At 39.8% G+C, this 12,105-nt stretch overlaps 1 protein-coding gene across 16 annotated transcripts in view; it reads right to left on the minus strand.

Moving 5' to 3' along the window:
* The window catches only part of CELF2 (CUGBP Elav-like family member 2), a 1,000,575-nt gene that overhangs the window by 190,366 nt on the left and 798,104 nt on the right, over positions 1 to 12,105 (minus strand). For 15 of the 16 annotated variants that reach the window (XM_078154853.1, XM_078154848.1, XM_078154841.1 and 12 more), the window contains one exon: positions 9,968 to 10,164. In XM_078154853.1, coding sequence (XP_078010979.1) covers positions 9,968 to 10,145 — 178 coding nt within the window. In that variant the 5' untranslated portion in view covers positions 10,146 to 10,164. Of the gene's footprint in view, positions 1 to 9,967; positions 10,165 to 10,366; positions 10,529 to 12,105 lie in introns of those variants that run through there. The other variant, XM_078154855.1, reaches the window with a different exon arrangement.

The following is a 12,105-nucleotide window of genomic DNA, read 5'->3' on the forward strand; positions in this document are numbered from 1 at the left end:
TCTTTTTGATTTTAAGTTCAGCATGCTGTCATTATGACATGCTGCCCTTCATGTAGCCTCCATTCCAGTCAAACTGATTTTCTACCTACTCCTTTCTCTGTAGCTGATATTCTATCTCTCACATCCATCCCTTTGCTGTGGCTATTCCTCAAATCTGAAATTAACTTTGTTTTTACTTTTGCCATGTAAAATATCTCAGTTCCTTCAAATTTTGTGCTAAATACATTAAGAAGCTGCTAAACAAAATCCAAATGAGGAAACTGGGGCTCAATGAAATGACCTGCCCAGGGTCAAACAGGCAGGGTCAACATGTCATCTACGACATAAACCCTTTCCTGATCTTTCTTTCCAATATTTAATGTTCTCTACCTCTTGAAATGATTTTGTGCTATTTTATGTACTTCCAAAATGTTGTGTATTTATTTATCAGCAGACAAGTGTTGCCCCCTACCCCCTGTAGAATTCAAGTTTCTCCAAAGGAAGGATTGTTTTGCTTTTGTCTTTATCTTTAGCACTGTGGTCTGAACACATTAGGCCCTTGCTAAATGTCTGTTTAATCAAATTGCACTGAACGCTACAGAAATGCAAACCATGGCAGCTTTATATAGTCCAAACAATAGCAAAGTTTAAGGGAAATGACAAATACTCCTAAGCCTTCTCTGTCCTATACCTTATTCAATCTACATAGACATCTTACTGGGAAAATAAGTTCTGCTTTTGAAGAGGAAGTGGGTAGGGAGAGGATCTGTTAGGTTGCAGCAGCTCTCAGGCAATGCAAACGTGTAAAAGGGCACTGGTTAGTGCCGCAGCCTTCTCCGACCCACTTTTCATTTCAGAGCTGACTGGTTGCAGATTAACACGTGGTTGGGCACCTGCCAAACAATGCAATTTCTTAATAAACTGAGAAAATGGGTTACATTCATCTGAAAAGGCAAAGAGGTCTGGGTGGAAAAGCTGACTATAAGTAAACTTCATGACAAGTTAGAAGTGGTGATATATCCTAGTTTTTCCTCTTTTCATCAACCTGTAAAATTTGTTTTAGGAATCAAAATAGCTCCAAGCCAGGGGAGGGGAACCTGTGGCCTTGAAGCCATACATGGCCCTCTAGGTCCTCAAGTGTGGCCCTTTGACTGAATCCAAACTTCACAGAACAAATCCCCTTAATAAAAGGATTTGTTCTGGAAAACTTGGACTCAAAGGCTGCACCCAAGGACCTAGAAGGCCCGCATGTGGCCTTGAGGTGGCAGGTTCCCCCCCCTGCTCTAAGCCATAGGACTATGGTTTCCTTCTTTAGATATTTCTACCATAGCAGCAGTCTCCCCTTTGGTCTACAACCAAAACTGTCTTCACTTCACCTCACTGACTTCCGTCACAGTTTGCTGCTTTAACATTAGATAGTGTCAATCAAAGAACCTGGGTACAATTAAGTTCCTACTATGTGCCAGGAATGAAGTTAGATCCTGGTGATACAAGTATAAAGAATGATTTATTTCTATTCACAATGAACTTATGTTTAATGGGAAAGACCAAAAATGCACATAAAAATATAAAGAGCATAAATAGAGAGTGAATGAACAAAAATAAATACAAAAGTAGTTCAACACAAGGTAATCTGAGAGGGAAGGTACTTGGCAGTTGGGGGGAGGGATCACACGCCACCTTTCATGTTTACTATCTCACCCATGGTGACCTTGGCAAGTCAGTTAACATCCTTAGGAATCAGTTTTCACATATGGAAAACAATGGGAATGGAGGTCCCTTCCAGCTCTAAAACTATGATACTAGGAAATAAGTGAAAATAGCTTAAGGAGCCTTGAAGTAACTTCTTCTTTTGACAGTTGTCGGCAGACTAAAAGGCAGCCTTGCAAATAGTTATAACAAATCAAGTCTGTCACTGTAGAAGGAACCTCTTTGATACACCGACGTGGAAGAAAGGCTCTCAAAAACAGAACAGAAAACAAACACTTCAGAAATTCCTTCAAACCAGAACACTAAGTATTGTTTAACCTTTCTCAGTTATCATCGCCGTATATAATGGTTACTACCATTATCTATAACAGTTATGACCACTCTATATGATGGGCAGGGTCTAAGGTCCAAAGTAAAATGATTCAAACCTTCATTTAAAATTATCTGGTTATTTAGTGTTACAAAGGAACTGATTTTTTCTTGGCTTCTCATAAGGTTTTTTCAGTAAATTCATTCTGACTCCGCATGGCCGCTACCCATCATGAAGGGAGCTCTCCTGTACACATGTGGTCCCAATTTTGTTGTTGTTTAGTCTTTTTCCAGACCGGTCCAACTCTTCATGACCCTATTTGGGGTTTTCTTGGCAAAGATACTATAGTGGTTTACCATTTCCTTCACCAACTCATTTTACAAATGAGGAATTGAGGCAAACAGGGCTAAGTGACTGGCCTAGGGTCACACAACATAGATTTGAACTCAGGAAGGTAAGTTTTCCTCATTTTAACCCAATGTTCTACCCACTGCACCTGTGGTCCTAATAAAGGTCTTTAAATTGTTCCAAAAGATGGGAAAATGAAATATAAACATAGTCCCTCTAAATTTTATGCCTGGCATTTTCTCCCAACACTAAAAGGATGTCATAAGATGAATAGTACTGCTGGTACCTTCCCCTATTTGCTACTGCAACAGATCTATGCAAATGGGGACATTCTAGGAGATTTGGAGAATATGCTATCATTTTCAAGACACACAGAGCAGGAATCCATGCTCTCAATATTTCTACAACAGAAAACACAACTAGTTTAGCCACATAAGTATCTGACTTATTCTGCTACTTATAGATTTGGAGACTATACCCCTTCAAATAATGGTACCAAGTCTTTCTCACCCACTTACATAAATTTTCTGACAGTTTTAGGGAATAATGTAAATTTATTGTGAAAATTAGATCTGATGAAGAAAAAAAAGGTTGGTCTTCCTTCCTTCCTTTCTCTCTCTCTCTCTCTCTCTCTCTCTCTCTCTCTCTCTCTCTCTCTCTCTTTCTCTCTCTCTCTCTTTCTCTCTCTCTCTCTCTCTTTCTTTCTTTCATTTTCCTTCCTTTCCCCCTCCCATACCCAGTAAAAATCTTCTAAGAAGAAAACAGTATTTTGTAACCAGGCTCACTGTAGGCAAAATTGTGAAATGAGTAAAGTCAGTCTTTGGTACCTTCCTACTTCCCATTTTAGTGTTTCTTATTCCACCTCTTATACACCTATGACTTTTTTCCTTCTTGGGTACTTAGCCTGTGTCCCATTTCAAAAGGACTAATCTTGGTTTCAGCTGATAAGAGCTTAAGATGAGAGCTTTTTCATAGGGTATTTTATTTTGACAATGGATTCTCAAGAGAGAAAAGTTTCAAGATCAAAAGAAAATAGTCTAGAGAACATGCTGAAATAATGTCTCAATTCAGCAATACAATTAGACAATATTTATTAGTCTATTAATTGTGGGTACTGTTGCAGGGGTAGGAGGAGTCTGGTAATATTTCTGAGTGAGGAGAGGGGAGGCCTTCCTTAAGCCCCTCAAATAACATAGGCTACTGTCTATCATAAGGTCAGCTTAGATGATCTTATGACCCCATAGTCCTACTGTCCTCATGGAGCTTTATAGTCTACTGGGGGAGGTATGATATACATACAAACAAATTTAATACAAAATTATTCTGAAGTGCATGAAAACAATAGATGCTATATGAAGCCTGGGATAAGAAAAAAGGTCATTACTGAAAAGGGAAGAGGAAGAAAGTATCCTGAAAGAGGTGGCACCACTGGAGCCAGGGAGGAATTCCAATCAGAGGGGCATTCCAAGCATAAGGAACAACACGGACATAAGCAAAAATGTGGCAAAGTGTGAGACCTTTATAAGGAATGGCAAGCGGTTCAGCTGAATTGGTAGAGAGCAGCGGCAGCCAATAGTGGAATGCCTTTAATGATAGGACTTAGAATTTGAACTTTACTCACCAGCTAAGAGGGAGCTATGAAAAGACTTTCAGAATAGGCCTGGCAGGCCTAGATCTTCGTATAAGGAAGATTAACAGAAACAGAAAGACTTATTAGTGAGCTCTTACAATCATCCAGATGGGTGGCAATGAAGGCCGGTACTAGGGTGAACCATGTGGGTACAAAGGGAAAAGAGGATAAATATGAGATTTCCTTCATGGTTCCCTAAGCATTGTAGGAGCTATTGTCACAAAATAGTCATATTTTTGTCCCTTAGTGAAAATGAAAGAAAAAACAATGAGTTGCTAGGTATATACTGCACACTGAACTGGCACATTGCAAGGAGAAAGGAAGCTGGTTTCCTGGCAGTTAAAGATACACAATATGGATTTCACATATATCTCTATTCTTTAGGCTAATAAAAACAGCCCCCAAAGAAGCAGGACAACATGGTCAATAAGTCACTAAACTGGGAGCATAAGTCCTTGGTCTTTTAAAATCACTTCTTTGTAAGTGATTTTAACTCAGTCACTTAACCTCCGGCCCTCAGGGGGCCCACATGTAAAATCAGAATTACAGTATCTGCCCCACACAATATTCCTTTTAAGTTTCCAGGAATCCTAGAGAAGAAAATTACAATTCTGGTTAACTTAGAAAAAGGGGAGAAAAAATAGCATGAATGGATTATAGTGACAAGACCAGGGCAATTAAGAAAGAGAAACAAATGGTCCTGACATGAAGATGACCTCTTATTGCAACAAAAAGATTGAGAAATCAGAGGAGACTGCAGCATATGGGAACACAGATCTAAAACTTGAAGGAACCATTGCTGTTCAGTTGTTTCTCAGTCATGTCCAACTCTTCATGACTCATTGGAGTTTTCTTGGCAAAGATGCTGGAGTGGTTTTCCATTTCCTTCTCCAGCTCATTTTACAGATGAGGAAACTGAGGCAAATAAGGTTAGGTGACTTGCTCAGGGCCACACAGCTAGGAAGTGTCTGAGGGTAGATATGAACTCGGGTCTTCTTGACTCCAGACCTGGTGCTCTATCCACTGTGCCACCTATCTGCCCCTCAGATACCATCTAGTCTAATTCTCTTCATTTTATAGCTGAGGAATCTGAGGCCCAAGGTTTTATGTCTTGCCTAAGATCACACAGGTGGTAGGTGTTGAAAATAGGATTTGAACCCAGGACTTCTCACTATAGATCCAGTGCACTTTCTACAACTCTGTGCTAGAAGATCAATAAAAATGGTATCTAATAACTTACATATTTCTACTAAGGACAGTTAGATCAATCAAACACTTATTAAACACCTTTATCTTTGCTAGGGGTTGTGGGAGGAATGACAATAGAAGGCATGATCCCTGACTCTGAGGAACTTATAACCTGGCTGGGAAGAAAATACATATACAAATAAGAAATCAAGAGGATGACATAAGGGAATTTGGCTTAGATTAATTACTTCATGACTATTTTGTTTCCCAGACATCAGAATGGGGTACATAAAAGACAGTTATAGGATCTCCTTTTACAGAAATTTTTCAGAAGGGGACAGATGGCCAACTGTTTGTTTTAATTGGTCCAGATGAAGAACAGTCATTATTAAAGATGGAGATAAAGACTGGATGGCCCATAGAGTTATCTTTCTGACAGAGAGGTGAAAACACGTATAGACAAACACATACGCTATGTTAAATGTTTGAGGTACTGATTTTCTTTGATTTGGAGTCTTCAAATCTTCCCCCTGACACTTACGATCTGTATGACCATGAGCATATAATTTCTCCGAGTCTTAATTTCTTCATTTGTAAGATGGGGGATAATAATAGCATCTATCATCTCACAGGTTTGCTGTGAGAAATGGATGAGATCATGTACAGAAAGGACTTTGGAAACCATAAAGCATTATAGAACTGTGAGGTGCTCTTACTGATTTACCATGAAACATCTCTAAAGAGTATCTATCCATTTTCTCTACATTTTTTTATGGCCTCCCCCCACATAACTACTGAGTTTCTTTTGAAATCTGGTTCCCACTCACATTTATGTCCCCAAACTGCTCTTTTGAAGGTCACCGATAAGCTATTTCTATATTCAACAATATTCTTAGCCCTTATCTCCCTTGACATCTCACCAGCTTAACAGTACTGATTCCTTCTTTGAAACTTATCCATGGACCCCATGACACCATGCTCTCACAGTTCCCTTACTGTCCTTATCTTTTTGGTCTGCTCTTTCTTTCTCTTTCTGCTCCCTAAATGTGAGTTTCCCTTGGGGTTCTATCCTTGCTCATCTTCTCTTATCTCACAACTCTCATTGATTCTTGTGGCTTCAACTATCAACACGCCAAAATAGTTCTCCTGTTCTGTTCTCTCTATCAAACCCTGATCTTATGTCTCTGCCGGAGTGTCCTGCCAACACTTCCAACTCAACATATCTAAAACTGAAGCTATCTTCCTCTGCAAATCTGCCTCCCCCTGATGACTTTCATTTCTATTAATATCGCCACCATTCCACTAGTCACTTGGGCTGAAAATTCAGTCATATCTGACTCTTCTCGCTCCCTTGCATACCCACGTCCTGTTTATTTCTAAACCCTCTCTGTATCTGTCTCCTTTTTGCTCTCACTTCTACCACCCTAATCCAGTCCCTCATTACCATTAGGTTTACTATAATGCCCTCCTAAATGATCTCTCCTCTCTCTCTCTCACCTCTCCAACCTATCCTACACATACTTTCAGGGTAATCTTCAAATATGGGGCTGAGCATAGGCATACAGATCTAGAGCTTCAGGGGACATCAAGGCTACCCTTTCATTTTACAGATCACAACACTGAGTCCCAAAGGGATTAAATGACTTGTTCAATGTCACTTCTCGGCTCAAAAATCTTCTAATAATTCTTTATTTCTCATTGAATAAAGTCTAATCTTATTATCCTGACATTTTAAGCCCCCATCTAATTTCCTACTACCTGTATTCCTCTTCACCTACTTTAAGCTCCAGCCAAATTAGACTTTTCACTCTGGCAGTAATGGTCCATGTACAATTCTAACTTTGTGAATTTGGTTCCTGATGTTTCTTCTGTCTGTAATGATTCCCTCCTAAAATGCTTGAGGTTCATGTACAAGCAAACTCTCTTCTGATCATGTACTTCCTTTGTTCTTCCCCTTCCTCAACTTGGTCTCACAGAGAAGTGATCTCCCCCTGCCCCCAAATCCCACGTTGTGTTTGTTATCTCTTACACAGAACATTTTAAAAATCATATTCCATATTAGATTGTAAGCTCCCTGAAAGTACAGTTTATGCCCTATTAATCTCTACTAGGCAGAAGCCTGATGCATACTGCTTAGTTACTTGATCATGGAAAGAATGAGCACTCTCTCCATGTACCTTGGGCGTACCAACCTCCTATTTCCTTATTTTCCAGCATACTTGAGCCTGCTTGTTGAGTAGTTGTGCTATACGAAAGGACCAATGTGTAAGGGTTGTGGAGTCTTTCGCACACAAAACTAAGTAGTACCTAATAGTGACAGGATGACAGAAACTAGAATCAATGAAATTTCATAACAACATTGCTTTTTCTCTTTTCATAGGCAGTATTTACATGGGTCAGGTAATGAATTGACCCAGGTTCATTACCTACAGTATTTAAAACACACTTAGGGGACATCTGCAAAATAGTCTAGTTCTGCTTTGAGTTCTAGGAAAATATAGTAACGTCCCTGTGCCTGGCACATTAACCCTCCCCTCTTCTGTGTGTCCTCTTCTCCCATTAGAATGTTAGCCTCTTGAGGGCAGGAACTTTCTCTTTTGCTTGTATTTGTATCTCCAGTACTCAGCACAGTGCCTTGAAAGTAATAAGCAACTTCCTTTTCTCTCCCTCCTTCTCTTCCCTCCTTCCTTCCCTCCCTGATATTCCACTGAAAAATCCAGGACCAGTAGAGTACTAGGGTCTATATTCTATTGGAACTTACAATTAATACAAAGTACATGAGTATCACAGGAAAATAAGGTGGAATTTGTGCATATATGTATACATACACACACAGAGATATATGTATATATGGTTAAGGGATAGTATCCCCTTAAAGTTATTTAATAAGTCAAATCCGATTACAACCAATATTGCTACAACTAAAATATAATAAAAATCTTTCCATGCCTTACCTGAAGACCCATTTATTTCAAATAGTATTTGACAAGAAACTTAGAGAACCTACCAATGAGATCTGACCTATTCAATTTTAAGACCTGAATGAAATAATCTGTAACTTCTATCCCATGATATTACTACAAGTTAGATTAATGTGCAGCCTAAACACATAAGTATGAGAATTTAACAAAAAGTTCGGCAAAGAATGGTGGCATCAATTGGCTTTCTATGGGAGAATTCTTCTCACTTCTGTTTTGGATAGAATGTAAGCTTCTTGCAAATAGGGCTTGTTTTATTCTTTGTATTTGCATCTGGGATAGTCTAGGGCACATGCTAAGTGCTTGATAAATGCTCATTAAATGATTGATTGGGAGAATCTAATCAAAATGATGAGTCTGTGAACCAAGTTCTGAACTGGAATAGATCAAGGTTCTTTTAGAGCATGGATTCTATGTTAGCCCTAATCGGGCATGGCGTGAGGGAGACATTTTGGAGCTACCATGGCTAAAGTTATCAACATATACTACACTGGAGACATCTTCATTTTGGACCAAGGACTTCAAAACAACAAACTAACCAGCAGTCTATGGGAATCAATAACCAAAAAGGAGAATTACAAATGTAGGTAGGCTTTGAGATGGGCCTTAATTTAACAAATAAATGTGATGAGTGACTTGCACAACACTGTAAAAGCAAAATTTAGAGTTATGTGTTCAAGGGAAGAAATAAAGAGATGAAACAATGAACTGAGAAATAGAAAAATTGAAAAAAAAACTGAAATAGAAAGACCAACACACAAAGAAGATAATTTTATAATTTACTAAGATCCATTTACAACAATTTTATAAAACACTTTCCTAGTATACACATAGGACATAAAAAAGCAACCCATTGGGCCTAAGTCATACTCATCTGCAAAATGGAGGCAATAGGCCCACCAAATTCTGGGCCTAATCTTGCCAGTGATTATGGAGTTGCTGCATTTTAGGAGATGTGTTAATTATTTTGGGCCACAGGGGTACTACAAATACAAATAGTTCATGTAATAAATAGTGGGTCAGCCCCAAAGAATTAATGTACCTCCTAAAAGTGAGGTACTTTAACACATTAGTACCTTACTGTTTACAAGATGCTTTGAGATCTCCACCAGTCAAATAAGTATGAAATAAAATTGCACAGGCAGTAATCTTAAAATAGGGATGGAAATAGTAAGTGCATGAAATAAAAGGTGGAGAAAAATTACCACTTAGAGAGGCAACTCTTAGAGTAGTCTACGGGCTAATAATGTAACCTCAAGGGAGAAATGAAGAATCTAAACATAAGGCGCCATTTCCTGAATATTGCCCCTGGAGGGATCCCAAAGTACCTTACTTTGTCTTCCTCCAGTTAGAGCAGGCTGGATTATTCCCACCTGGAAACTGGAGGTGGATGGGTGTGTATCGGGGGAGGGGGAGAGGGCAGGTGGAAAGGAGGGCAGGAGGGTAGAGTGGAAAGTTGTGTTTGACACCTTATAATCCTGGGAAACAGTTTGTTCATTCTGGCACAACTCAATCATCCTTGGATGGAACATGGGGAAGCGGGGCGGGCTCTCATGAATGACCTTGGGCAGAGCCCAAGATTTCTCTGTGAGCAGAGACTAGAGCCTCTAACATGGCATGCTAAAAAGGAGAAGAGGAAGAAGCAGCTCAATAGGCGCTCTTTTCCCCCAGGGCTGCTAAATTGTTTAGCATCTTTCAAAAAAAAAAAAAGAAAGAAAAAAAAAGCCAGGCGTCTCAAATACAAACCCCTAAGGAGGTGGTAGGAACGAGCGGAGGCATCCTTAAAATAGAAAGCAAATCCACCAAAGGGACTGGATACTGTACCTTTACTTTGGGGAGGGTTCTGACTCCGGTCTCGGAGGACATTAATTTGATAGACAGCTCCGTAAGGCTCAAAAAGTTCTTTTAGCTCCTTCTCAGACCACGACCGGGGGATCTGTCCGACAAACATCTTAATGGCATCTGGGTCCGGTTGGTCTGAGTGATCCAAAGCGCCGTTCATCTTGTTAGCTGTACCGTTACTGTCAAGAAACCGAACCAGAAGGCAGAGTTAGGAGAGCATGGTTGAGGGACAGGAAGAAAGAAAAAAAAAAAAGAATCAAAAGCAGTGGGTGGGGTAGAGGATGGGGAAGGGAAGAAGAAGTCGGGGGGGGGGACTGGGAGGAAAGTGCCTAATGAGTCGTATAAATTTCACCAACTAAAACAAAGCAAGAGCACAATTACATTGCTCATGGGTGAAGGTTTGCACTGCGGGCTGCTGTTTAGTATCATCGCCTGAGCAAAGGGCTGAGAACGGCAAGCTATCAGCCAGGGTTTTCACATCTTGAAAGCAAAGGCTGAAGAAGAGACGGTTTCAAGTTAAGGGGAGGTCTTTTTGCATGGCTGCCATCAAGAGAACAGCCAGGCATCAACCCCAAACGAGCAATGGGAACCAAAGGTGGGGGGGGGGCGGTTGGAGGAGAAAGACGACAGGAGTTGAGCCGAATCTCTGGTAGTATTTATTTTATTTTATTTTTTGGTAATAATAAAGTCCTACAAAAAAAGGAAACACTTGGCAATCTGTCAGATGAGGAATGCAAGATGCTAGTGATGAATTTGCAGATTGTGTGAAGCATCCGCGGGTGCATCAAATTAGTGCATCGCTGCTCAGAATGGAAAACACTCCAACTATGCGGCTGGTGGCTGCTGATTGGCTGCCCATGCTTTATAAAAAGGAATGGGAACGTGAAAGGGGTGGGAAGGGGGCTCCAGTTTAAAAAAGCGCATTGTTCATGGCGCTAGGGCACAAAGCACAATTCAGAAAGGCAAAGGCAATCTCAGAATTGCCTGCTTTGTGCTGGGAAAAAAAAGGGGGGGGACCATTAAGCTTTAGAAAGTTGAGTTCCCTGTAAAGGGCACTGAATATTTCACATCTTCCACACTCCATAAATTGTTCCCTGTATCTGATTTCCAGATGTTGTACTTGAGTTCTAAACAATCACAAGTTTTTGTTGTTTTGTTTTGTTTGGGAGAGGTGGGGTACCGGAGAGAAAAATTCTACGTTTTATTCTTAGGACATCCCATAAACGTTTAGGGGCTGACACAAGGAGTAAGATACCAATTTTCCTAAATATCTTTTTTTCAAAGCTCAAATTTTGAAAGTGCTAATAGGGGTTCCGAGACTGAAATTCATGGCACCGTCAAGCAACTGAAAGTAATTTTCAGTTGTTTACTCTGATCATTCCTATTTAAGATGTGATCAGCAAAGAAAGCATGTGTTACACAGATCAGCACCTTCCCTCTCCTCTCCTTCAAATATAATCCCAAAGCCCACCTGTTCTGTGAAGCAGACAGCTGCTGAATTTAGCCCTGCTGCCTGCTCATTTGTAATACTGTGCTTAGTTTAGATTCTCAGGCTGTAAGATCATCATGGCAGAAACCTGTCTTATTCGTATTTAAATACACGTAAGATACTGCAGGGCTCCCCTTTAAACGCCTCAACCTCCATTACAAGGGACAAAATGATCAGAAAAAATCTAAAGCAATTAGACATGTTAGTTTAAAAATTAAACATTATAAAGGATGTGGAATTTCACTTTTGCCTTCAGGTTATTTGATATTCAAGGGAAAATATTCCCTAAATAAAATAAAGATTTCTTTGTTTGGTAAAAGTGTACTGAAAATCTGGTGTGCTAGAATGGAAGATGCTAGAAGATCTGGGTTCAAATGTAGCTTTACTTAGTGACTGTGTGACTTTGGGCAATTCACTCAATCTCTCCAGGCTTCAGTTTCCTCATTTTCAGATGAGGGGACGGGATTAATTCAAGGATTCTTAGTCTAGGGTCCATGGATCTTTTGGGAGTCTATGGATAGATTTTAGAAGGTCCGTGCACTTGAATAGAAGACATCTTCATTTTCCCTTTGTAACTGAAATTTAATATTTCCTTCAATTATGAATTTTTAAAAAAAATTTAAAAGAAACA

This window comes from Phascolarctos cinereus, unplaced genomic scaffold (genome assembly GCF_003287225.1).
Source record: "Phascolarctos cinereus isolate Bilbo 61053 unplaced genomic scaffold, phaCin_HiC Scaffold_1;HRSCAF=81, whole genome shotgun sequence".
Taxonomy (NCBI): Eukaryota; Metazoa; Chordata; class Mammalia; order Diprotodontia; family Phascolarctidae; genus Phascolarctos; species Phascolarctos cinereus.